Genomic DNA, 27,188 nt, shown 5'->3' on the forward strand with positions numbered 1-27,188 from the left:
GAATACAAAAAAGTGAGCATTACTAATCCTATATGAAGTTGTGTTCAATAAGTATTTATTGAATGAACCAATTAAAAAAAAACGGAACCATCAGTATTATTCTTATCTTCAGAGAATAGCACAATAATGAGCACATGGAAAGTCTACAATTAAATGCTTTTGTGTAAATAAAATTATCTTTATTGCTCGTGATCTGAGTTGGGATTGATAATTCAGTTATTACATTTACCCAATTATTTACATATACTGAGGATTACTTAGTTTTCATAGAAATCTTAATCTTTCATTTCATGGATTTTGATATGTTTAAATATATAGCTTTGTTAAATGCTTTTGCATTTAATGCATTTGCATTAATCTAATCTACTTATATTAAATGTAATTGCATTCTGACTTCCTGGGATGAATATTTAGTCATTAAACAAAAGGAACATTTTTCAAATAATTATTCATAGTGTCTAAGTAATCCAAGTACTATACTTATTTTAATTCAAAATATAGTATCTTTGCTTTCAAAAAGTACATAAATACAAATTCTGATATTAATCTGAATTTATTTTTTTTAATTTATTTATTTGTTTGTTTGTTTTTGGCTGTGCTGGGTTTTCGTTGCTGCATGCTGCCTTTTCTCTAGTTGCGGCGAGCAGGAGCTACTCTTTGTTGCGGTGCGCAGGCTTCTCATTGCGGCGGCTTCTCTTTGCTGCGGAGCATGGTCTTTAGGCATGCAGGCTTCAGTAGTTGTGGCACACGGGCTCAGTAGTTGTGGCTTGTGGGCTCTAGAGTGCAGGCTCAGTAGTTGTGGAGCACGGGTTTAGTTGCTCCTTGGCATGTGGGATCTTCCCGGACCAGGGCTTGAACCCGTGTCCCCTGATTCCCAACCACTGCGCCACCAAGGAAGTCCTTAAATCTGAATTTAAACAATTGAATTTATGAAGTATATTTTCTCTTGAAGTATATTGGCAGTAATGTCCCAACACCCAGTTTTATCAAGAATGTTGATTAGTTAGACTTTCAGTTAGTTCTTTAGCAAGAACAAGTCCAGGAGGAAAGGGCTATTTTTCTTTGTGCCTCCGGGTAGAGGTAAGAACCTGGTGGATGCTTATGTCTTCAGTGGAGAAACCCAGGTTCTGTTAGCTTGTATCTTCCCTGTGCAAAGCCTCTTTATCAGGGTTTTCACTTGAGTCCAAGGGAGTTTTTATTCTTCTGCATTTAATTTTTGCACAGCTCTACACATCACCCATTTTTATAAAAAGAGCATTATTGAGATATTTTACACATACTATAAAATTCATCCATTTAAAGTGTACAGTGTGTTTTTAGTATATTCACGGAAGTGTGCAACCGCCATGACAATCTAATTTTGGAATATTTCCATCACCCCAAAAAGAAACCCCATACCCATTAGCAGCCACTCCCATTCCCCCGACTCCACTTCCCACTCCCCAGTCAGCCCTAAGTAATCACTAACCTACTTGTTGTCTCTGGATTTCATTCCTTTTTATTGCCAAATAATATTCCATTATATGGATATACCACATTGTTCATCAGTTGATGGACATTTCGGAATTTCCACTTTTTGGCTGTTATGAAAATGCTACTATGAATATTCGTGTGCAAGTTTTTGTGTCATCATCATTTTAAACTTTCTTTTGATGTGGGGGTGTGTTTGTATATTATAAGTTTTGCATTGGAATACCCTGGATATAGTTTTAACTTAGTATGAGTACAATATATATCACCCAGTGATCTAAATACATTTTGCTGAACTTAAAGGTAACAACCATTTATTGGTCTCTCATTTGTCATTTTGAGTCACTCAGAAACTGACTGGGTAAGCAAAAACACAAACCTTTTTGCTTTCATCACTGTCAGTATTGGATTCCATTTAAAGGACTCTAGAGTTTGATATTTCATACCTTGAGCTAGAATGGAGAAGAACAGCTTATTGTGAATCCAGTTACAGTTGGCTGACTGTCATGGCTAAATGACAACAATAGGTCATACCCTCTTGTTTGGTTGTTATTTTTAATCTCGGTCATATATTCTTATTTTGTTTTTGCATAGAGTGAAACATTGAAAGAATAGAATGTTTCTGGCACATAGAAATTCATTTCTGTATTGACATTTAGCTTCAAAGACACATCACTGATTATACAGATGAAGTGAATGTACCCAGTAACTCAAGCTGCACTTGGGTAATATTAAGAAAGCAGTTCAAACAATGTGATTAATGGTAGGACTATTTAAGTGTTTTATTCACATTGTCTTCTGGCCTTTGACTCAACTCTGGATTTATTAGAAATAGTACCCCTAAATCAAATCAGAGCTAGAGTACCAGGGACTTAATAAATAGTCTTTAAAATAAACATTTTAGCAAATTATGAAAACTAGCCTTTATAGTCTCTCTACCTTCCAAACAAATGAGTGTTAGGTATGTTTGGTTACAGGAATGCTAGTTTATTAGAAACAACATGAATAGAGAGGAAAAAGCTGGTTTAAAATGTGGTTTTTAGGGACTTCTCTGGTGGCTCAGTGGTTAAGAATCCACCTGCCAATGCAGGGGACACGGGTTCGAGCCCTGGTCCCACATACTGTGGAGCAACTAAACCCTTGCACCACAGCTACTGAGCCTGCACTCTAGAGCCCAAGAGCCACAACTACTGAAGCCCATGTGCCTAGAGCCCGTGCTCCACAACAAGAGAAGCCGCTGTAGCGAGAAGCCCGTGTACCGCAACGAAGAGTACCCCCACTCGCTGCAACTAGAGAAAGACTGCGTGCAGCAACAAAGACCCAATGCAGCTAAAAATAAATAAATAAATAAATATATATATATATATATATATATATATATATAAACTAAAATAAAATAAAATGTGATTTTTAGATGGAATTATTTCAGGTTGATCTTACAAGCACAGGATTTTTAATTCATTAGGATAGTATTCTCCACCCTGGACTTTATAAATTATTTCTTCTGAATAAGAATAAAAGCATTTAAATAAAGCCTTTAAAATAAAAGCATGGTAGCTGTCTCCATTTTTTAAAAAATCTTGCGAAAACGTCAATGTACAAAAAGAAACTAGACTTAAGAGCAAGTCACTTGACTTAACTGTTGTTTGGTTGTTGACTGTCACAGCTTTTTGCTTAACCAAATATGGTGAATAGTTATAATTGGTTTAGTTTCTGCCAAATTTTGGATAGATCAAATTTGTTATTTGTGATTTAATTTCTTAAAGCAGGGCCATTTCTTATACTACTTTGGTATCCACGAGAAATCTCAAATGATGCTGGGAATTAAGAGGGTACTTAAAGCTTATTTTAAGATCTATTTCATAATGTTCACTTGCATTTTACACCAGTGGCCTAGCGGAAAGCATTTAAAAAGGAGCTGTCCTTAGCTTGCCGGGGTGTTCCTAGATAGTATATTCCTAAAGGGTCAGTTCAAATATCACTTCTTTTCTAAAGCTTTTCCTGTCCATCCAACCCAAATCTTCTGCAGAATTAATTATCCCCGTGTCTGTTTTCATAATGTGTTATATACTCCTCTTATAGCTTGGATGACATTACTTGATAATTATTTATTTTCCAGTCTGTCTTCTGACAGATTCTCACGGAAGGTTAAGGATTATATTATAACCTTAACATTAAGCATAATGCATGGCACTAGAGATAGAGCTGAAGTTTTGGTAAAAATTCTAATCCTTGGCTGAATTTTAATTTCTCCCTTTGTTGCTCATAGAGCAGATGGTCTCTCTCTTCTACTTTTAATATGATTTTTTTAATTAATTAATTAATTATTTTTTGTTGCATTGGGTCTTTGTTGCTATGCACAGGCTTTCTCTAGTTGCAGCGAGCGGGGGTTACTCTTCATTGCGGTGTGTGGGCTTCTCCTGTTGTGGAGCATGGGCTCTAGGTGCATGGGCTTCAGTAGTTGTGGCACACGGGCTCAGTAGTTGTGGCTTGTGGGCTCTAGAGCGCAGGCTCAGTAGTTGTGGCACACAGGCTTATTTGCTCCATGGCATGTGGGACCTTCCTGGACCAGGGCTCAAACCCATATCCCCTGCATTGGCAGGCAGTTTCTTAACCACTGTGCCACCAGGGAAGCCCCTCTCTTCTACTTTTAACTTTATGGTAAGAAATATGCTTTATGATCATAATTTTAATAAAGTTAAAATTTTATTAGTAATTTTTTTAGTAATGAATTAGAACTGCCTCTAGAGTTTCTGATTCAGTAGATCTGAGATGGAGACCTGACAATGTGTATGTCTAACGTGTTCCCAAAGTGATGCTAATGTGGTTGGTCTAGGGACCACACCTTGAGAACCACTGATACAGGTAATAAATGCTAACTAACCTACCTGAAAACCTCTACTATATTGAAATAAGATCTGTTCCTGATTTCCCCACCTAACTTTCTTTTTAAGGTCTTGGGGGGAAAAAGTACTCCATAATTGCAAAGCTCTCTACAAGTATCTACACAGAGCACAATTAAGCTGTTGATGAGCAAACTTTAGTGCCCAAAGGAGGAGGAGAGGGTTTTTCTAAGGAAGATTGGTTGATCTCTCTTGGTGTCTCATTATCTGCAAGCATAAGAGTATGTAATGGGCGAGCAGTTAGAACTTGTTGACTAGCTGATGAAACTAGTTTAGAACTCTGATTTTGAGGCCAGTGGTCTAGCATCTATAAAATGCTTCTTTTCACTTTCACTTCTTTATTGGTTTGAATGCAAATAAAATTAATGAAAAATATATTTTAACTTTAATTATTAAGCATTATAGTAAATGTTTATATAGTATCTAACCATATTTCCCCTTCTATTATATTTTGCCGTATTGATCACACATAAGTTGTTTTTAAGATCCTAAGTTATGACCTGTACTATCAATGAAAGAGTGTTTTTTTCATTCAGTATATGCCTATTATTATGTTAACTATGTATAGGTTAAACTCTGGAGTTTCAATGAAGCAGACTATTATACACAGTATAATATAATTTTCTGGCTGAGGATATTTTTGTGTTCTAATTCTTTTATGTTAATAATTCACAAATGTAAATAAGATTTTTCAGAAACATCAAAACTGGATATTTTGAAAAAAAGGTTAACTAGCTGTAATTTCTACTCACAAGGAAAATAACCACTACCATATTGTTATGGGCCTGGGCCCTTGGACTCTTTATTCAATAGAAATTGACAAGAGGCCAGATGAGAATTCCAGTCAAGACTTTATTGGGGCTCATGCTGCAGTACAAGGGAGTGAAAAGAAGAGACAGGTACTCTTGCTCTCTCCCTGAGAGGAGCTGCTTGGGTCCTTAAAAGGGGTAACAACAGGGGTGGGTCCATGGGTTGGGCAGGAGGTGTAGCTTAGGTGATCTGCCCACCCCTTTAGTGGTGCCATGTACAGGGATCCTGCACAGTGCCCTGCTTTTGCTCTCAGCACCTCAGAAATGGCAGTTGGTTTGTGGCCTTTTTGAATCCTGTTGATCATAATTGCCCCAACTGTGCACGTGCAGTTGTTTTTAGTCCCTTATAGTTTCTTCGTATTATGTCACTCAAAGAGATGTTAGTCCAGGTGCAAGCACTTCGGTAAAAGGTCCCAGGTCCCAGCCTATCTCAATATGACTTCCTAAGTAGACACGTCATACGATCAAGTTCTTACCTTGATGTGACGTGGTTTTAAAAGAAATTCATAATCAAGTGAAGACAGTAATTGTTGTACATTTGTACTACTACATTATTTTAGAGGAAAAAGAGGATTTTTAAATTAAGCCTTACTGGATAAATACTATATATTGGGTATTTTTTCCAAGTCTGTTAGGGAAAATATCTTTAAAAGTGTCTACCATTGATGAACTTATTGTCTGGTCAAGTTGAAAACATGAACCATAAATATGTGAAACCACAGTGCCAACAATTAAAAATCAAATTACCAGGTAGAACAAGTAATTTGTGTTAAAATTGGATAAATCGTCATCTGTGAAGTAAAAGAGTGATCAAAGTGAAGTAGGATTATTGAGGTCATTTATATTCACAGTTGTTGATAGTATGAGGAAAAACTAGCTGAAATTTAACCGGACGAGTGAGCGTTTAGATTAAGCTATTCCTTTTGTAACTTTGTTTAGATTAAGCTATTCCTTTTAGCTATTGGAGTGGCCTCAGCCTTAAAGTTAGGCTTGCTACCAAACCTAAAGCTTTTTTTTTTAAATTTTATTGACGTATAGTTGATTTACAATGTGTTAATTTCTGCTGTAGCGACCCTAAAGCTTTTTCTGAGAAGATTCAATAAATGAGTAACTTGGACTTCCCTGGTGGCACAGTGGTTAAGAATCTGCCTGCCAATGCAGGGGATATGGGTTTGAGCCCTGGTCCGGGAAGATCCCACATGCCGTGGAGCAACTAAGCCTGTGCTCCACAACTACTGAGCCTGTGCTCTAGAGCTCACGAGCCACAACTACTGAAGCCCATGCACCTAGAGCCCATGCTCTGCAACAAGAGAAGCCACCGCAATGAGAAACCCACGCACCACAACAAAGAGCAGCCCCTGCTCGCTGCAACTAGAGAAAGCCTGCACGCAGCAACGAAGACCCAATTCAGCCAAGAATAAATAAATAAATAAATAAATAAATGAGTGAGTGACCGAAGACTCTTTCTCTCCACCTCCCAAAGAATTTTTTAGAAGCAAAATGTTGAACCAGAGAGCTTCCCTCATAGCTATTTTATGAATAAATTGAAAATTGTGCTCTTAGATTTGTCAGTATGATTTCTTAAATAAGAAAGGTTGGAAGACAGCAGCTTATTATTATTAGGCTTAACCTGAGTTAGATTTGGTAGAGTTTAAAAAATAGGTAATCTGCTTTTGATTGTTTGGTCATGTGTAATTTGTTCCTCATCCAAAGAATTTAACGATGGAAATAAACATTCATGACATGAAAAGTCACCCCCTTTCTACAGCTTTTCCTGTCCATCCATTTCCAAGCCCTCTGCAGAATTAATCATCCCCATCTCTGTTCCCTGGCCTACTCTTCATTGTATTATGATATGTAGTGATAATGAGAAAAAGCTGTATTTCCAGAGAAGCATTTGGTGAAGTTTTCTGTTTACTATGGAGATTTTCCAAGCATATACTAACTAGAAAGAATGCTATAATGAACTCCACGTACCCATCCCCAGCTTCAATAATTGTCAACTTTCTGCCATTCTTGTTGTATCTCTGCCCCCTTATATCACACTTTTTGTTGTGGTTGTGTTGTTGGCTGGAGCATTTTAAAGCAAATCCTAGTACCATGTCATTCATAAATAATTTAGTATGTATCTCTAACCAAGAAGGCCTTTAAAAAACACACACAATTATTACACCAAACAACATAAAATAATAATTCCTTAGTAACGTCTTATAGTCCATGTCCAGTTTGGTTAAAAATTGTGTTTTTCACAGTTGATTTGTATGAGTCAACATCTGGACAAGCTCTACACATTGCATTTGATTGACATCAGTCTTCAGTCACTTAATCTTCTCTATAAGCACACTCTTCTTCTTCTAGGTTATCCCCCCCGCCCCATGCTATTTAATTGCTGAAGAAACTGGGTTGTTTGTCCAGGAGGATCTCCCACATTTTATTTTATTTTATTTATTTATTTTTTTTGCGGTACGCGGGCCTCTCACTGTTGTGGCCTCTCCCGTTGCGGAGCACAGGCTCAGGACGCGCAGGCTCAGCGGCCATGGCTCACGGGCCCAGCCGCTCCGCGGCATATGGGATCTTCCCAGAACGGGGCACGAACCCGTGTCCCCTGCATTGGCAGGCGGACTCTCAACCATCTGCGCCACCAGGGAAGCCCTCCCACATTTTAAATTTGGATGATTTTTATCATGGTGGTAGCATTCCACATGGTCCTCTTTTCCCCAAAATTTCCTGTAATCTAGTAGAGTTAGAGAATAAAGTGGGTTCGGAGTCAGTCTTTTTTTCAAGAATGCTTCATAAGTGTACTTGCTATTGCTGCGTATGAAACACAGGACCTTCATTTGTCCCAGTTTCAGTGAAGATCAGTGGGTTTAGGGGGTATCAGTCTCATTCTTTCCATAATAATAATAATGATGATTATTACTATTCTAATAAATCAGCAACTATTTGGTTTCCCTGAAATGTAGTCCAAAGAGGAAAGGCAGAAAAAATGCTTGATTTTTCTCCCCTTTTACTTACCAATTTTCAGAACACGAAATGAGTTGAAGTGACTGAGGGCTTTTAAGAAATATTATAGTAAAATATAATATATTAAATATATTAAATATAATACAGTATACTAGTGTATTATCATTTAATATAATACAATATATATTTAATATAATGTATTATGATTTAATATAATATGTTAATACAATATTAATTTGATGTAATTGATATAATATATTATATTAATATTATATATTAATATTATATTAAATATAATACATTAAAATACTATTTAATGTATTTCTAAGCACTATAATCATTATTGTTTTTGACACTCAAAACTGTCCCATCTTTAGTTAGTGGACACTCCTTTATGCTGACTTCTGTGTCATTTGACATGACCCTAGTAATCTTTGGTAACTTCCTTCCTTTCAGCGTGTCAAGATATTCCTTGTTCATTTACTTCAGACTTAGATTCTTATCCATTTCTCCAAGGAACCCTGGGAGCAGAAATCTTCATTTTAGTAGTACTAAGAGTATTAATTGGTACTGGACTGTCATTGCTTCTGGGCCTTTTCCATGGACAGGGTTGGTAAATGAGTTGTTGTTTTGTTTTTTAAGAGAAAAAGAAATTGTGTTCCTACCAATATGCCCAGTTCAAATTAAAGATGTTTAAGGGTTTTAATTTAATGTATTCTGTTTTTTTAATTTTAATTTTATTGGAGTTTAGTTGATTTACAATGTTATATTAGTTTCAGGAGCACAGCAAAGTTATTCAGTTATACATATACATATATTCATTCTTTTTTAGATTCTTTTCTCATATACAATGTATTTGATTTTATAATAGTATGTCTTTTACTCTGGAAATCTTGATTTCTAATAACTAACATAATTATTTATGTTTTAACCCACAGTGAGACTAGCATCAAAAGAACTAACTACATATAACAACAAGACTGCTGAATGCAATTTAAGATTTCTCTGTGCCTCATTTATATCTTTAGGATATGTACTTGTAGGGATATATAGTCAGAATATGTCTTTTAGAATTATTTCAACTTTTGTACTGTGTGGTTATTGCCAAATTTTAGAGATTCAAGTTATTTTCAGTTTATTTCCATTTTTAGAGATTGCCGTTTTTCTATTTAATGAATTTTTTAATGTATAAAATATTTATATGGTGTCCCAAAGTAAAACGTATAAAATAAGGTGCATCCAAAGTGTCTACCTTCCACCTCTATCCTACCCCCTCTCTTTTTCCTCTTCTAGGTAACCATCTTTATTAGTAAAAACAAATACTAAACTTTATCCTTCCATTATTTCTTTTGAAAATATAAGTAAATATACCTGTGTATTTCTCCATGTCCTAATTTTCCACATAAGGTAATATACTATACATAGTGTTCTGCATCTTGCTTTTTTTCCGCTCAGCAGTATGTTCTGGAGATCGCTTCATAGCAATATATAGGTCTCTTCTTCATTGCTTCATACAGTTGCACAGTACTCTGTAATATGGAGTCCCTTCCCTAAAAATGGACATTTTAGTTGCTTCCAATCTTCAGTTATTACAGATAGTGCTGAAATGAATAGGAATATGAATACCCTATTTAATATTTTTGCTGGTGTATCTTTGGGTAGCTACCTAGAAGTAAAATTGCTGGGTCAAAGGGTAAAAAACATAGGTAATTTTACTAGGACAAAAATTTCTTATGCACAGTATTGAATTAAGAATTGAAAAGGAATCAGATTTCCTCTTTCCTCATATATGAATAAATTATTTCAATAGATATATAGTTGACCACCTCCCATGTGCCTGGTATTGTTCTAGTTGCTGGGGATAGAGCAGGAGGCTCTGTAGAACTTCAAGGAGCATGCAGGGAAATAAACAAAGTTAATTTCAGATTTTGGTAAGTGATGTGAAGGAAGTAAATGTGTTGATATAAAAGAAAGTAACCAAGAGGACTCACTTTGGATAGGGTGGCCACAGAAGGCCTCTTTGAAAAGGTGACGTTTGAACTGAGATTTTTTTTTTTTTTTTTTTTTTTTTTTTTTTTTTTTTTTTTCTTTTTTTTTGCGGTATGCGGGCCTCTCACTGTTGTGGCCTCCCCCGTTGCGGAGCACAGGCTCCGGATGCGCAGGCCCAGCGGCCATGGCTCACGGGCCCAGCCGCTCCGCGGCATATGGGATCCTCCCAGACCGGGGCACGAACCCGTATCCCCTGCATCGGCAGGCGGACTCTCAACCACTGCGCCACCAGGGAGGCCCTGAACTGAGATTTGACAGATTAAAAAAATGATAAACGCTGCCATTTATAGACTTTCCTACTATATGCCAGGCAATATAAAGGATTTTCATACCTCATTTTATCTCACAAGACTGCAAAGTCTATTTTATAATTACATTTTATGAATGAGAAAACTGATGCTCATAAAAATAATTTGCTTAAGGTCTTAACACTTGTAAATGGGGCGGGGCTGGTATTTGAATCAAGGCTAGACCCATCTAATTCCAAAGCCAGATAAGAGAAATCTTTTTTACTGTATACATTGCCTTTCTTAACCAGAAAGAAAGCAGAGAATACCGAGTTAACATAGTAAATGGTTTAGACTCTTGTTTTAACCTGGCAGAAATACAGTGTTTTGTTTTTTTTCTTTTAAAGCACTGTTCACATTTACTACTGAATGATTACAAATTCAGAATACATATGCTTATTTTCTTTGGGAGTATTTGTTATAGAACAAAATAGAAAAACATGTGTTCTTGTCCAAGCTAAGTAAGACAATTTCAATATCTGTTTTTATTGTTTTCGACTTAATGATGGTTCTCTGTTTAAAATACCGTAGCAAGAACCTAGGGGCAGGACAGGAATAAAGACGCAGACTTACTAGAGAATGGACTTGAGGACACGGGTAGGGGGAAGGGTAAGCTGGGACAAAGTGAGAGAGTGGCATGGACATATATACACTACCAAATATAAAACCGATAGCTAGTGGGAAGCAGTCACATAGCACAGGGAGATCAGCTCGGTGCTTTGTGACCACCTAGAGGGGTGGAATAGGGAGGATAGGAGGGAGGGAGATGTGAGAGGGAAGAGATATGGGGATATGTGTATATGTATAGCTGATTCACTTTGTTATAAAGCAGAAACTAACACACCATTGTAAAGCAATTATACTCCAATAAAGATGTTAAAAAATAAATAAAATTTTAAAAATAAAATAAAATAAATAAAATACCATAGCAAAAATATCCCCCAGATATTTTTAGCCTATTAAAATAATGCACCTTCTAAGTATCCTATTTATTTATTTTACAAATATTTGTTAAAATCTATATTCAAGGTACTTTACAGTGTCTATTTGAAATAACTTCATTAAATGAAATAACCAAAACATTCAGGGGACTTGCCTGGCAGGCCAGTGGTTAAGACGCTGTGCTTCCACTTCAGGGGGTGTGGGTTAGGTCCCTTGTCAGGGAACTAAGATCCTGCATGCCTCGCAGACTGGCCAAAACAAAAACAAAAACACGTTCAAGGTTCTGTAAATAGCCACAAAATTAATCTTAGGGGGAAATTTTTTCTTGTGCCACCACTTACTGAGCACTTAAATGTATTGTCTTAAGTCTCATGCAACCCACTCAGGTAGGTACTAATCCCCCATTTTACAGATGAAGGAACTGAGGCACAGAGAGGCTACATAATTTACTGGAGATCACCATCTAATAAGTGATAGATTCAGACCAAAGTTCAAATCCTATGATTCATAGGTTTTTCTATATCATATATATTAAAAAGACATATCAAACAACAAGAAAGTAGGGAAATATATTCTTCCTTTCTGGTGAGTTAAGTCCATACTACTGTCCGATGAACCATGCGTGAAGATTCATAGACATTTTCTTTGGTGTCTTAAACTGCAACTACCTGCAGTTAAAAGTCAGATTCTAATTTTACAAACAAGGCCACCTCTAACAAAATTAGAATAAAATGATCTTATTCCCTGGCTTAAAGAAAAATTCTCCAGTAACTATAGGAGTGTTTGTGGTATCAAGACAGCATCTTATATCTCCATGTAAGTCATAAGCAAAGTGATATTGTGGTGAAAAAATACTGACATGAATAATAACCTGCTCACAGCCCAAGACATTTGATGTATCTTGGGCCTCAGTGTCGGATTTTGCAATTTCATGAGCAAGATTTGTATTTTTTTAAAGTTCTATATTTCTGTGTGTTCCACTTGATGTCAAATCTGTATTCTTAGATCGTAGCGTTTCATTTAAAACAATAAATAATCTCAGCCCCTCCTCCCTCTCCTCCCCCTCCCCCTACACTCATTTCGTATAATATGGTAATGATATCACCGTAGCTGTAATTACGGGTCATCTTCATTTCTTTCATCTCTGCCTGTTCTGATGGCTTCATTCCTTTGACGGAAAAGATTTGGCTCTGGGTGCTATGATTATTTTGTTAAGCGTTATTCGAATAGACAGGAGTGAGAGAAATTAATCAATCCAAATGCAATTAGCATCATGTTTAACCCAGTGATGGACGTCTCAAGGTGAAACAGCCAGGGGAGTTTCAGACATTATTATTCAATCCAGTGGTTCTTATCTAAATTATAATCAAGAGAGGTTTTTATTGGCTTCCCAGTGTGAAGATGTAACTCTTTCCCTGCCCTGTGGGTCAAGAAGACCGGGGCCTCCATCCTCTGTAGACTTTTGCTGCTGCCAGCACCTTGAGGTGGGGATGTTCCAAGCAGGAGGATTTTCTTAATATCCAAGTCCTTTGAAATTCATCTATACTGTGATCTTGGTCTGATTTTCCTGGGAGTGGGATATTGCCTGTGAATAAATTACTCTAACTTGGGGCAAAATATTTCGTGTCCTGATGAAGTCAGTTTGACTAGTTGTTCTTTCTTAACCTTACATGATAGATTATTATTGCTGTACTCACTTTATGAATGAGGAAATTAAGACTGTGTGAAGCTACTAGCCTTTGGTCACAATAAGTGTTTCACCACGATGTATTACTATGTAAAGGCCCTGAAGTGTGAATGTTCTGCAAAAATTTATGAGTATTTAATAAAAGTTTGCCCCGAGTGTATTAATCCATTGCTTTGATCTCATTGCCTTTCGTTCAGCTGAGTTTACCCTTGGAAGTGGAACCAAGTGAAATAGGCCTGTGAGGCCTTCTGAAGAGGAAACAAAAGACAAATAAGAAGTTCTTAGGTCTCATTTCTTGAACACAAATCTTTGGGGTTTGTTGTTATTGTTTTGGTTTGTTTTTTAGTAGGGAGAAGGATGATAAAAAGGATTGAATATTTGAAATCTAGTCTTGTTTTGCTCTTGAAAGAGGGCAGAGCAAGGAGAGTTGATGGAGAAACATAGGCTTTCACCTGAATACAGCATTTTTCAAATACCTGACAATTAAGATTCTTCTGCTTCTTTCAGCCTTCAGGCATCATGGATGACACTTCCCGTATTTTATGTTCCTGCTTGATGGTTTATATTCTGAGAATAAATCTGTTGGCTGGATGTTTCTGTCCTTTTTTTCCCCCTGTTGTGAAAAGCCATTAAAATTATTTTCCATATTGGAACTGTCCAAATGCATATAACTGTACATTGAGTCCTGGCTTTTCTTTTTTATATCACTTCTTGGATAAAACATTCTCTGGAAGTGGCCCTTGCTATGAATTGAAAAAAAAAGTTTGATATAAAATTATCTTTTCCTGAATTCACTGGAGAGAACACGGTTCTTAGCCACCCCACTCTTTTAGAAGAAAAAGTCATGTTAGAGAGACAAGACACTCAATAGAAAGAGAATCTGGGAAGTGTGCCCCCAAAAGGATTTTCTGAGAATTCTTAGGATGAAGATTTTCATAGTCAATGATAGTTTGGTCATGGATATAGCATCCAGACTGTTTTTTTTCTTAGATACTATTTCATTCTCAAAGAATTTTGGGCAAGAGCCTAAGGCTGTTCTGTCTGCCTTCAAATGCTGCTTTTATATATTTTAGAGAAAAGTGAGATTTCTACCATAAAATCTTTTTTTTTAATTTATTTATTTTTGGCTGCGTTGGGTCTTCATTGCGGTGCACGGGCTCTAGGCACTTGGGCTTCAGTAGTTGTGGCACACGGGCTCAGTAGTTGTGGCTCGTGGGCTCTAGAGTGCAGGCTCAGTAGTTGTGGTGCATGGGCTTAGTTGCTCTGTGGCACGTGGGATCTTCTTGGACCAGGGCTCGAACCTGTGTACCCTGCATTGGCAGGCAGATTCTTAACCACTGTGCCACCAGGGAAGTCCCTCTACCATAAACTCTTAACTTGAGTGGACTCTCGCACAAGAGTTGACTGAGAATGGTCAGTAGACCATATTACAATTACACCATTTTCTGAGGGCCACCAAGTATTCACATGAGGTCCCAAGAGAGTTCGTTCTCATCCAGGAACACCATGCTCAGTTCATAGCACCTTCTGCTCTTGACAGCGGCCCCAGCCACTCTCATATCAGAGGCATTATAAAGTGCTTAGTCCTTGACTTGAATTATTGATCACTTAGTGATAGGTTTTTGTGGAGGTCTGAACTGGAGCATGGTGAAGAATCTCAGTCTGGCAGCCTGCCTGGAACTGCTCTGCTGTACGCCGGCCCTATGCCGGAGTGACAGGAAAACTTCCTCATTCCTGTGAGAGAGAAATCAGCACTGTAAATCACATTGGTTTCCTTTGTTCTCCTCTGATGTACCAAGGTACCTGTGAACAGCTAGCTAGCTCCATCTCAAAGGCCACTTCTCATTTATTTGAATTTTCCCTAATACCTAGTACATGGTAGGTAGGCTCTCTACGTGACTAACTTAACTATTCATCCATCCCCTTCATGCTTCTCTCCTGCATAGCACACACTCATGACTAGGAGGTCCCTCAGCGGAATTAGAATGCCTTCAACTAAAAAATAATTGTTGGGCTTCCCTGGTGGCGCAGTGGTTGAGAGTCCGCCTGCCGATGCAGGGGACACAGGTTCGTGCCCCAGTCTGGGAAGATCCCACATGCCACGGAGCGGCTAAGCCCGTGAGCCATGGCCGCTGAGCCTGCGCGTCCGGAGCCTGTGTTCCGCAACGGGAGAGGCCACAACAGTGAGAGGCCCGCGTATCAAAATAATAATAATAATTGTTTTAAAAAAGTCAAAACTGTAATCATAACAAATGGCATCATTTCTACAAAACACCTTCTATAAATCTAGTTAAATAGATAACCTTTTAGCACATCGATTTAAACCAAACTAACTAGGGTTTTATGTGCTCCTTTTTGCTAGAAGAAGCTGCTGGTGTAGTTAAGGAAGGTCGCTGCCTCTAACTAGCACCCAGGTTTGAACCTCCAGAGTATACATGTTACACAGATGCAAGTCAGGCATGTTTCCCTTTGTTTTACATTTGAGAGCCTTTAAAAAGTAAATAGTTCGGGGCTTCCCTGGTGGCGCAGTGGTTGAGAGTCCGCCTGCCGATGCAGGGGACACGGGTTCGTGCCCCGGTCCGGGAAGATCCCACATGCCGCGGAGCGGCTGGGCCCGTGAGCCATGGCTGCTGAGCCTGCACGTCCAGAGCCTGTGCTCCGCAAGGGAAGAGGCCACAGCAGTGAGAGGCCTGCGTACCGCAAAAAATAAATAAATAAATAGTTCATCCTCTTTTTGCCACTCCTGGTGCTGCTTGTGTGTGCATTCGGTACTGACCTGGTACCTTTTCTCTTTTGTGAAATGGCAGCTGCGGAGACTCTGTTGTTTCCCATGACCGATAGAAAACCCAAGGAAGGAGTCAAGGCTAAGAACAATGATCATATTAATTTGAAGGTGGCGGGGCAGGACAGTTCTGTGGTGCACAGATTAAGATTAAGCATACGCCACTTAGTAAACCAATAAAGGCTTACTGTGAATGACAGGGTTTGTCAATGAGGTAGGTCAGATTCCAGTTTAATAGGCAGCCAATTCATGAAACAGACACACTGTGAGAGCAAAATAACTTACTAGATTATGAAAGAGAAGGGCTGAATGAGCATGCCACTAATGGAGGAGGGGGCGCTGTCACGGAAGCAGCATTCTGCCCCAGTTGTTGTCGATCAAAACATAGCATTGGTCATTTAGCTTAAAAATATAAAGGGAATATGCTCGTGTACATCACCAGTGACTTTAAGTACAGTAAAGGAGTGAGGAAAAGGGTACATGGAAGAACAGAGAAATCCATACTATAGTAGCCAAGATGCCGTCAGTGTGTTCCAGCAGCAGACAGGAGGTGTCTGCTATGAAGGGAACTTGCTCTTTTCTCCAGATCTCAGTTCCTACAGACCAAGAAGACATTTGCAGTTAGAAGACTGCAGTTTGGTTCTCCCACATCCTGACTACTACAGTATGGATTTCTCTATTCTTTCGTATACCCCTTCCTCACGTCTGTTTTTTTTTTTTTTTTTTTTTTTTTTTTTTTTTTTTTTTTTTTTTTGTGGTATGCGGGCCTCTCACTGTTGTGGCCTCTCCCGTTGTGGAGCACAGGCTCTGGACGCGCAGGCTCAGCGGCCATGGCCCACAGGCCCAGCTGCTCCGTGGCATGTGGGATCCTCCCAGACTGGGGCACGAACCCGTGTCCCCTGCATCAGCAGGCGGACCCTCAACCACTACACCACCAGGGAAGCCCCCCTCACGTCTTTATTGTAGTTGAAGTAACTAGTGTACACAAGCATATTGGCTTTTTTTTTTTTTAAGCTAAATGACCAGTGTTATGTTTTGCTTGACAACAACTGGGGCGGAATTCTGGTTCTGTAACAGTCCCCCCTCCCTCCATTAGTGGCGTGCTCATTCAGCCCTTGTCTTTCGTATTCCAGTAAGTTATTTTGCTCTCACTGTTGAACAGAAATCAAACAAACAAAAATCCTTGCAGGGCTTCCCTAGTGGTGCAGCAGTTGAGAGTCCGCCTTCCGGTGCAGGGGACACGAGTTCGTGCCCCCGTCTGGGAAGATCCCACATGCCACGGAGCGGCTGGGCCCGTGAGCCATGGTCGCTGAGCCTGCGTGTCCGGAGCCTGTGCTCCGCAGCGGGAGAGGCCACAACAGTGAGAGGCCCGCGTACCGCAAAAAAAAAAAAAAAAAAAAATCCTTGCATACCTTGTTCCATTGGAGAATTTTAATGTTTTTCACTTTATCACTGTAAAACCCAGGGCAGTTTTATAACTTTTTTGTACATAGCTGTTACGTGTAAGGCAATCTGTCTTTAAGCAGGGATAAATTACTCTAAACGAAATGAATCCTAGATAATTTCCCCATCAAGTATCTTGTTGCTTAAATAAACTTCTTGTTTGACATGAAAGAAAGAGTCATACAGTAGCTAGTATTTACAGAATGCCTGTGTGACCCTTGTATTAATCCCATCTTGAACAGATGAGGTGACTGAAACACAGAGAGATGACTTGGGTGACTTGCCCGCAGTGGTTCAGGCTCAGTGTAGGAGGTGGGGTTTGAATCCAATGCTAAAAGCCCTGCTCTTGGGAATTCCTTGGTGTTCCAATGGTTAGGACTCCACGCTTCCATTGCTGGGGGCCCGGGTTCAATCCCTGGTCAGGGAACTAAGGTCCTGCAAGCTGCACAGCGCAGCCAAAACAAACAAACAAACAAACAAACAAATAAATAAATAGCTAGCCCTGCTCTTTTCACAGCATTCTGCTGTCTCCTTTGTTTCCTGGCCACTCAGAGTCTCCTGAACAGCCTGTTGTTGCTTTTCAGGATATGAGAGAACCATCCGCCTCGCTAACGTTTTTAATTATATTGAGGCACAATATAAATATTTAAAGTAGTTTGCATTGGAACTGCAAACCAAATGCTATGAGTTTCTTCCATTTCATTAAAAGTTACTTAATCTTTACATTGTTCCCTATATTAAAGCCAAGCAGAATTTTATCAGGCAATTGCCTCAAAGTTATAATCTGGAAAATCTTTCTGTAATGAAACCCATATGTCATGGGCGAAAGGTGCAAAGCCCTGGCATAGAGGGCTGGTCTCTTGAGAGATTCTGCACCCAATCTCGTTAACCAGGGTGCCTCTGGTAATCCCTCATGCCCTCACTGGTGAGAAATCAGTCTGTACCACTGAATCTTTTTCAACCAGCCACCGGAAGATTTACCACAGAGAAGGCAGTTTGGGGATAGTCATTGTGGAAAGGGAGCCAGAGGCAAATGTAGGATGGAGGAATTGGAGAGTCTAAAGAAGAGATTACATTAAAGCACACACCACCTTCACAGCAAGCAGGATGGAGTCCTCCCTTCAGCCCTGACCTCTCTAATGTATACCCAGGTATTTACAGGGCCTGTGAACCTGACAGCCCTAGGGAAACTATGAAAGGGTGATAGAAACTGCATCAACCTGGAAGTTGATTATAGTTTATCCATTTGCTGTCTTTAAATGTGTCCCCGTCCCACACGCTGCAGCAGTTCACATGTTCACCCTTTGGTGAGAGTCTTGACTGTGGCTTTCTCAGTTTATGGTCTGTGCCCCGCATAGGAGGGCCTGTAAATAATGACTTGACGTGGAGGTCATGCTTCTCTTCTGCAGAGCACACACTGGGAGCTGATGACCAATGGATCCCTCTTAGCCTAGTGATTCGACTGTGGTAGCAGTGTTGCCTTCCTGTTGAATCTTGTAATCCTAGAGAATCAATCCAGAACCAGAAAATAGTTAAGAAATGGTGTTGGCTCCAGATAAAACTTTCTCTGGCAATTTTATGGCCCCCAGGATGGTCTTCTAACACACTGTGGGAAAAGAGAACCAGGAGAGAAGGCAGGAATTGGAAGTGCCAAGCTGAAGAGTATGTAATCTTACCCTGGTCATTAGTGCAAGAATTTTACCAAGTGGTAACTGTTGGGAAGAAGGGATGGAACTAGGCAAGAGGACATAGAAATACCTTACTGTCCTCTGTCAGCAAGCATAGACTTCTCTAAAGGTTTTTTCCCAAAGAGATTTGAAATCCTTGGTGGGAGTTTTTTAGTAAAACACATTTACATTATAAACCCTACTGGAAGGGGTGTGGGGGTGTGTGTGTGTCTGTATGTGTATGTGTGTGTCTGTGTAGAAGAGGAATACAGAATAGTAGCAGAAGGCTGTCTCCCTACTCCTAATGGGATTTTGTAGCAGCATGTGTGAGTTTGTTTCAGAAGTCAAAAACGAACAGATGTTGGTATAAATTACCTCTGTGTCTGATGTCTTGCAAATTAAAAGCGCGGTTGGCATCGCTAAACAATTTCACTAGGTTTGGGGGGGGTGTAGTTAGCGGGTGCTGATTACTATAGCAGGTCGGTAAGAATCTTTACATTGCAGTAGAACGGGAGAGCCAAGGATAAAGAGATGAGGAATAATATAAGGGGTATATGAATTAATCAGAGATGTTAACATCTCTGATGACAAGTGAACAGGAGGGCATGTGCTCTGGAACAGCCCCTGACCCACAGCAATTTCTCTGTGCACAAAAAGGGGTTGGTGCTTAGGATGTGATTTATAGGGCACAGCCCTCTTTTAGGGAGCAGCTAGCTATGTCACAAATTCATATATCTCCTATATAGGACCAGCGAGTAGGAAAACTTTCTCCCCTCCCACGTAAAAGATGATGTCTTTTGAATTCCTTCTACTTTTACAGTGGTTTGCTGCAGCACTGTGTACTTAGATTAGGTTGAAGGGGGAGGAATGACTGAGTGGAAGGGGGGTTGTTAAAAAGGATTGGTTAAATTCAAGGAGAGCTTGCCACTGAGAGACTTTGGAATATCCTTTTTTTTTTCCTTTTAAATCCTTTTGATCCCTCGAATAGATTGGGTCTTGTAAAATTTTAAGTCTTAAAATATTGGTCATTCTCCCATTTGGGGAAAAAAAGAGCAAAGAATTGTGGGACATGAAAGACAGTAGGCAGAAATAATTAGTAAAATCAGTACAGTGCTCCTGGCCCAGGATTTTTGGAACAGGGCTCTGTTCTACCCAGCCGAGTATTGTATTACCCAAGTCTGATTTCCAGAGCACCTGCTTCGCCACTTTGCAGGATCATTTGATACCGTGTTTAAATTCATTAATAAGCACTGGAGAGTAGGCAGAAAACCTATCCAAGTAGGAATAAATGATGCAACCCACTCTGGCCAAAAGTATAAGTCAATTCCTATAGATCAGGCTGAGGGAAAAGATTCCAAGGAATGGGATTTTCGAGATTGCTAGCCTCCCTTATCACAATTCATTCACTTATTCACTTAGGAAATACTGCATGCAAGAGAAGCAATAGAGGGCTTCCCTGGTGGCGCAGTGGTTGAGAGTCCGCCTGCCGATGCAGGGGACACGGGTTCGTGCCCCGGTCTGGGAGGATCCCACATGCCGCAGAGTGGCTGGGCCCGTGAGCCATGGCCGCTGGGCCTGCGCGTCCAGAGCCTGTGCTCCGCAATGGGAGAGGCCACAACAGTGAGAGGCCTGCGTACCGCAAAAAAAAAAAAAAAAAAGAGAAGCAATAGACTACTTACCCTCCTCTGAAAGGCGCTGTGTTAATAATACCACTATACCAAGCATGATCATGGCTGAATACCCAAGAGGGCGGGGCAGGTGGCATTAATATGCTACTCATTTTACAGATGAAGAAACTGAGGCGCAGAGATCTTTCCCAACTCAAGGTCTCGCCCAGCTGATAAATATTAGAGTTGGAACTTAAACTGCATTCAGATCCTGTGTTCTCTGAAAGAAATCCATGCTCCCTCCCCTGGGCAATAAAATACGTGTTTGGATTTCTTCTAGAGTAGTTAGTCCTTGTCCCTGGATCTCTCCATGAATCTGGCACTACTTCCATCAAGGGAAATGACTTTTCTTGCCGAATAAGCAAGGTAAATTTTAAAAGAATCCCACGATGTAGAGAATGGAGCAATGAGGGTCACTAACAAGTCTATTGTTTGTCTGTGAAATGGAAGGAAACTTAACTACACTGTGTTCCTACTTGGTTCTAGTTCTTTTGTATATTACCATTCATCCAGCCAACATTTATTCAGCAGATACCGGGTCCAGCACTATGCTAGGTGCTGGTGATAAAAAGAATAATAAAACACAATCTCTGCCCTCAGTTCTTCGACTTCCATGGAGGAAGACAAGTATATCAACAAGTAATTGCAAGTCTTATAGGAACTTTGTATGTATGGGATTTGGCGTAAACCCTCTAAGGAAGGAATGGTCATTTTGATTTGGGCCAGGGTACGGTTGAGGGCACGTGAGACAAGCCCAACTCTGGGGCTTCCATTCCTAGTTAATGGGATTTCTTTTCCCTTTGTTGGAGCTTTGGAACTTGTGAAAGATGGGGAATGTATAGACTGCAGTTACCAAAAGCTTTCCTGGTTACAAAGTTTGTATTGTTTTATTTCTTCCTTGTACAAATAAACCAAGAACTATTAAATGTAGATGGTGGGGTGGGGGAGTGGGAACTCATTCATCTAGCACCATTTGCTCTGCACCGGGGAAAGGAAGCAAGGAGGCTAGGGTGAAAGTCCTTCTCACCCCTGCAGGTGCCTCCCTAGCCACCTCACTCCTTTGGCCAAGATGGAGACATGTCCTTGGAAGCCACAGGGCACCATAGCCTGCTGTGTGTTCACTGCATGGTTCCAGAAGACTTCCAGCCCCGAGGCCAGCCATCGGAAACTTTCAGCACTGTTACATCCATTTAAGAGACATAAAAAGATCATCTTGTGGGGAGGATAAAGGGGGTTATGCCACGTACAATTTTTGAGGATTTGCTTGACAGAGCTAAAATGGGGGGCTTCTGGAGTGGGTCTTGTAACTGAGAAATGTTTTACTTTCATTTCAGAGCCTCATATGTAGGAAAGTAGCTGTATAAACCCTCTTGTAACTACAGCATTCAAATATTGATGGTGCTGAAAGTGAGAGAAAGACACATAAACCTTGCCTGGCTATATTAAATATCTAAGGACTGACAATGCCAAGAGAAGACCAAAGCTCTATACACCCTACTTTATTACTCCATCCACAGATGAACTGCACTGAGGGAATATAAACCCTGTTACATTACAGTATCCAGGGACTACCACTGCTGAGAGATGGGGTAAATGATCTCTAATTTTGATTTGAGATTATAAATGTCCAGAGACCAACAATCCAGAAAAGACTCTAATCTAATCTTGGTTGGATTTTTAGCCTCCAAGAGCTAACCCAAGGGTAAATGATAAAGGTTTCCCCAGCTGGCTTGCGTGTTGTAGTAATTACCAACTTCAGAACAGTTTTGTACAGTTTGTTGTCATAGTGGTTTGTTTTTCTCCCATTTTGGAGGTTAGTAGAGATTGAATCTGTTATGGTAGCAACTTTGTATACAAGTTAAATCAATCTGCATTCTTAAATTAAGTCTTCCTGTGAACGCTTTTTCAGATTTTAGGTCTTCATTTAATTTGCTTTGTGATTCCAGCCAGAGAGATGACACGGGGGAAATTCCTCAACATTCTAGAGAAGCCCAAGAAGTAGCAGCTGCTTGTGGACAGGATGCCCTGGGGACTGGAACTGTGCTTCCCTCCCAGTGCAGTTCTTATGACGCGCACCTCACTGCTTCCTGCCCAGAGGCCGGAGGGTGCACCTCCAGGACTGACCCTCTCCCCTGCTCCTGGCACTCTGCGCTTCTGAGGACATTCGGCGGCAAGAGAAGAATCTGCTCTACCCAAGGATCAGTGGTGCAGTTATTCATTCAGCTTCTAGACTGTGACCGTCTCAGCCTCGGATGTTGGTAACACCAGAAGGTATATCATTCTTAAAGGTCAAAGTCCCGCTTTCTCGTTTCAGGAAATGATTCTGGAGCTCCAGCATCTTACAGTTGATTTGATTCAGTGATAGCAAAGTCAGTTGAGACGTGTTGATGGGACAAGTTCTTTTGAATTGTACTTGATCTCTTAGGAGGTGTTTATGATGCAAGGAGACCAGAGACCAATTAGATTCTGGACCAGACCATGCAACTTGGCCTGCAAGCTCACCACTGTATACTAGGTTCCAGGAATCCCCAGCTGGAGAAATGCTTTTAAAATTCTACATCTCTCAAGAGAGTCCCATCCCCCAATGCCTTCCATTCCCCACCTCCCAGACCCTGCCATCAGTCTGACTCCAGGGAAGGGGATCCCTGTGAATCAGGTCCCTCCTGGGATTAGCTTGTACAGTGAAAGGCATATGTAGGGTTGCATTGGGTTCTAGACCTCCAGACCAACTTAAAGGTGACAGAAAGGACTTTTGAGTTCTAGTTAATCTGTTACAGATTCAAGTGAGAAAGTCAGTGTGGCCTGAAAGATAGGAGAAGGGGACTGCTTGCAGGAGTTCCCATTTGATTAAAAACTAGAAACTCTACTTGACCTTAAAGGAATGTGCTATGGAATGGTGGCAATGTTTTGCCCCCCTTGTCCCATCTCACAGCACAGATTAGATATTCCACCCATGTGACAGAAACACACACACACACAAGAAAAAGAGAATTTCCTGACTTTACAACTCTTATGGAGCTCTTTGCCAGTTATCTGTCTCTATGTTAAAACCTGAAGATCTAGCCCGTGGGTAAAATTGATTATACATGCTCTCCTTATTTTGTCTTATAAACCAGCCCCCGGCTTCTGTTGTTTGTAGAAGTACAGGGGGTTTCCTAAACTTTATGAAAAAAGCATCCATGTGGCAGTAGTGTGTTGGTGTTTGGACACAAGGAATGTTGTGGTCAAGGTTTTGGTCCTGAGTGTCTTCTAGGGCACAAAACTATTCAGTTTAATAGCTGGTTCATTAACCATTTTCTGACACTTCTGCCTTGTTTCCCATGCTAGAGTTAAGGTTGGATTTTTCTCTGATTTGCACCATTTGACCATCCATGCAATTTTACCTATTGATAAGTGGGGTGGAATTTAACACAAGACATAAAGGAGAGTATGAGAAGGAAAACATTCTGCTTGGGTGCTATATAGAAGGTTAGGCTATAGAGGCTTTGATTTTAAGTAAAGCTTATTATTGACATTCGTTTATCTTAAATGCGGTTAAAGAGTGTGAAAGATGGGGAGAGAGAGAGAAAGGGGGGTGTGCAAAAACTAGTGCCATAATGTCAAATTCTAACTTTGCTCTGTTTTTGAGAGTTGATGACGTCAGGCACTTCTAAGTGCTTGGGGAAATTGAGAAACATATGGAGAACGTTGGGATACCTCCCCCAAACCAACTCCAGTCTGTAAACTGAAGCTATGTAGTTGGTTTTATGGTCTGCTTTGGCCTCTTCCTTTTACTGTCATCTTATTCACCAGCACTTAATGTAAGTAGATGTTTTAGAATTGTGATATTTATTGGTTTTGTATTTGCCGTCCTTAGAGATGTTAATGATGTATTTTTATATTGATAATATAAATTTATGTACAATGTGTGCATGTATGTATTTCAGGGTGTTAGAGGACTGTACTTTGTATATGGTGGTGTCTATGTCATCATAATAAATATTCCCTTTTATAGGAGAGTGAGTTTTTCCTCAAAAGGCCAACTTGCACATTTAAAGCACAGACCTCGTCAGAAAGCACAACTATAATGGCAGATGACCCACTATCTTCCCTTTAATATCACAGTGGGTGGTGTGGGGCTTTATGGTCATCTACTGCATGGTCTCTAGCTGCCACTCTGTCCTACCAGCCACCCAGCTCATTACTGCTCAACTCCCTAAACAGTGTTTAAAAATCTTTAATACCTCGCCTCCTCTACTAATAAAGTCTAGATGCATCATCCTGGCATTTAAAACTCTCTACATCTAGTCCTAATCAACCCTCAAGTTTGGTTTCCTTTCTCTCCAGTATATGAAGTCTCTGTTCCAGTTCATCCGAACAGTTCCCAGTTCCTCACTTACATGCCTTTGTTCCTGCCATTGAGTTCCTAGAAAGTCTTGCTTCCTTTTCCTACACATCAACCTATCCTTTCTGTAAACCCCGCATGATCCATGCTGGACATAATCCTTCCCCTCCATTCCTACAGCATTTATGTATACCTCCTTATGACCCTTATTACTACAATCCACCTTATTTTTTTTTTTTTTGCTGTACGCGGGCCTCTCACTGTCGTGGCCTCTCCCGTTGCGGAGCACAGGCTCTGGACGCGCAGGCTCAGCGGCCATGGCTCACGGGCCCAGCCGCTCCGCGGCATGTAGGATCTTCCCAGACCGGGGCACGAACCCGTGTCCCCTGCATCGGCAGGCGGACTCTCAACCACTGCGCCACCAGGGAAGCCCCACCTTATATTTAAGTCATCTGAGTACATGTCTTAATTGCCCCGCTAAATTATCTGCTCTCTGAGATTGTGGCTGTCTCCCACACATCTAGTTCTTTGTCAGTGTCTTCTTTGAACTGGGGGTTCATGACCTACCTGTTTGCGTGCTTCCAGTTAAACATGACAGATCAAAAACAAATATTTCTCTGCCACCTGAGAAAACCGTTAGTAAGCATTTCTTTACAACTCTGTTCAGGAACTAAAGAGGAAGTGCTAATCAGTACTACTGCTTTCACCCACTGATAGTTTACCTGCTCCAGACCAGAGCATGCCCTTTTAGAAAAAACATTCCCGTTTAAGGAAAGCAAATTGCTTAGCATCATTGATTCAGCATTGTTTCCCAAGAAGACATCTGGGTGGACAGTAGATTTCTCTGATCTAGAAAAGCATGGCTGGTTGATTGACTGAAAAGGTACAGCATGACAGATATGCTGCTCTAAATCTTTAGAGATGATTTTTTGCATAAATAAGTATCATTTGCCTACAGGTTTGTCTTCTCTTTTCTTTTGCTGTTCCAGATACCATCCATGCCTCGCATCTGTTGCCCGTGAGCAACACCAGTCCCGAGAAGCACAGCACTGGTGCCTGGAGGCACATGTTCAAATTCTTATTCTAAGCTGTTCTCACCAACGGTCTCATTGCTTCTTGCGCTCTTCTGTCTCTCAGGTTTCAGGCCTCAGCTGATTTGCTTGGCTTTCTTTTCATTGTTGGAGCAGTAGAAGTTCACAGGCTATCAATTGCGTTGATATCAAAATGCTATCATTAATTTATCTTTTTGTTACCTACCGATTGTATTTTTTTAAATGGACAGCTGCTAACTGCTTCTTGTTTTTGGTCCTCTGGCTGCAGGTTTTTTTTTTTTTTTTTTTTTTGCGGTACGCGGGCCTCTCACTGCTGCGGCCTCCCCCGTTGTGGAGCACAGGCTCCGGATGCTCAGGCCCAGCGGCCATGGCTCACGGGCCCAGCCGCTCCACGGCATGTGGGATCCTCCCGGACCAGGGCACGAACCCGCGTCCCCTGCATCGGTAGGCGGACTCTCAACCACTGCACCACCAGGGAAGCCCTGGCTGCAGGTTATTTTAGCTCCTCTGTCTTCTGAACTCATCCAAATCAGGGCAGTGAAAACGAAGCTGGTGAAAGCCATTCCATTGCCCCTGTGGCTTCCGAAGGGTGTTTGGACTTCCATAAGGGCTTTATAATAAAGCCAAAGAATTTCATTTTCAGTGGGATGCTCTGGTCCCTTCTGTTTCCTCCAGGATTAAGGCATCACAGGAAGGTAAATGCAGAGCAGGAAGGGAGGAAATGGGCAATGGGCCACGGTGATGGTCCCAGAGATCAGATAACAGGGTTTCATACCAGCTCTCAACTTCTGCACAAACTCCATCTCCAAGCATCTGGTTATGTTCTGCAGTTTCTGTTTCCTTCATCCTTTGAGAACTACAGGACTACCTGCCCTTGCATGGGCTTCATTTCACCAGAGGACCTTGTACCCCCCCCAGCCCCAAAGAGTGGGCAATGAGTGGTCTCTCCCAGTGCATGAAGTTCTGACTGGCCAGTAACTGACTTTTCCTATCTCTTTAGGCTCTGGGGCACTTTGGGGATGTGTCCCTGACTCTGCTTAAAGAGGCCACCGGCCTTCCCACCCTGTGCCCAACACTTTCTTCCCGAGCAGCAGTGGTTGGGGACTTCAGGTGGCACCAGGTGCACCGTGAGGCTCCCGAAT

The 27,188-nt window shown here is 40.7% G+C and overlaps 1 protein-coding gene across 3 annotated transcripts in view; it reads left to right on the forward strand.

Moving 5' to 3' along the window:
- LIN52 (lin-52 DREAM MuvB core complex component) overlaps positions 1-24,660 on the forward strand; it is a 120,217-nt gene extending 95,557 nt beyond the window's left edge. The window contains exons 6-7 of one of the 3 annotated variants that reach the window (XR_014293791.1): positions 22,005-22,259; positions 22,617-24,660. Coding sequence is in view for 2 of the 3 variants with exons in the window: in XM_082617955.1 (XP_082474081.1) it covers positions 21,706-21,776 (71 nt within the window). In the remaining variant the exon portion in view is untranslated. Of the gene's footprint in view, positions 1-21,705; positions 21,909-22,004; positions 22,260-22,616 lie in introns of those variants that run through there. The other 2 variants (XM_082617955.1, XM_082617956.1) reach the window with 2 other exon arrangements.
- The last annotated feature ends 2,528 nt before the right edge of the window (positions 24,661-27,188 follow it).

Source organism: Mesoplodon mirus (genome assembly GCF_964341445.2).
Source record: "Mesoplodon mirus genome assembly, chromosome: 4".
Classification (NCBI taxonomy): Eukaryota; Metazoa; Chordata; class Mammalia; order Artiodactyla; family Ziphiidae; genus Mesoplodon; species Mesoplodon mirus.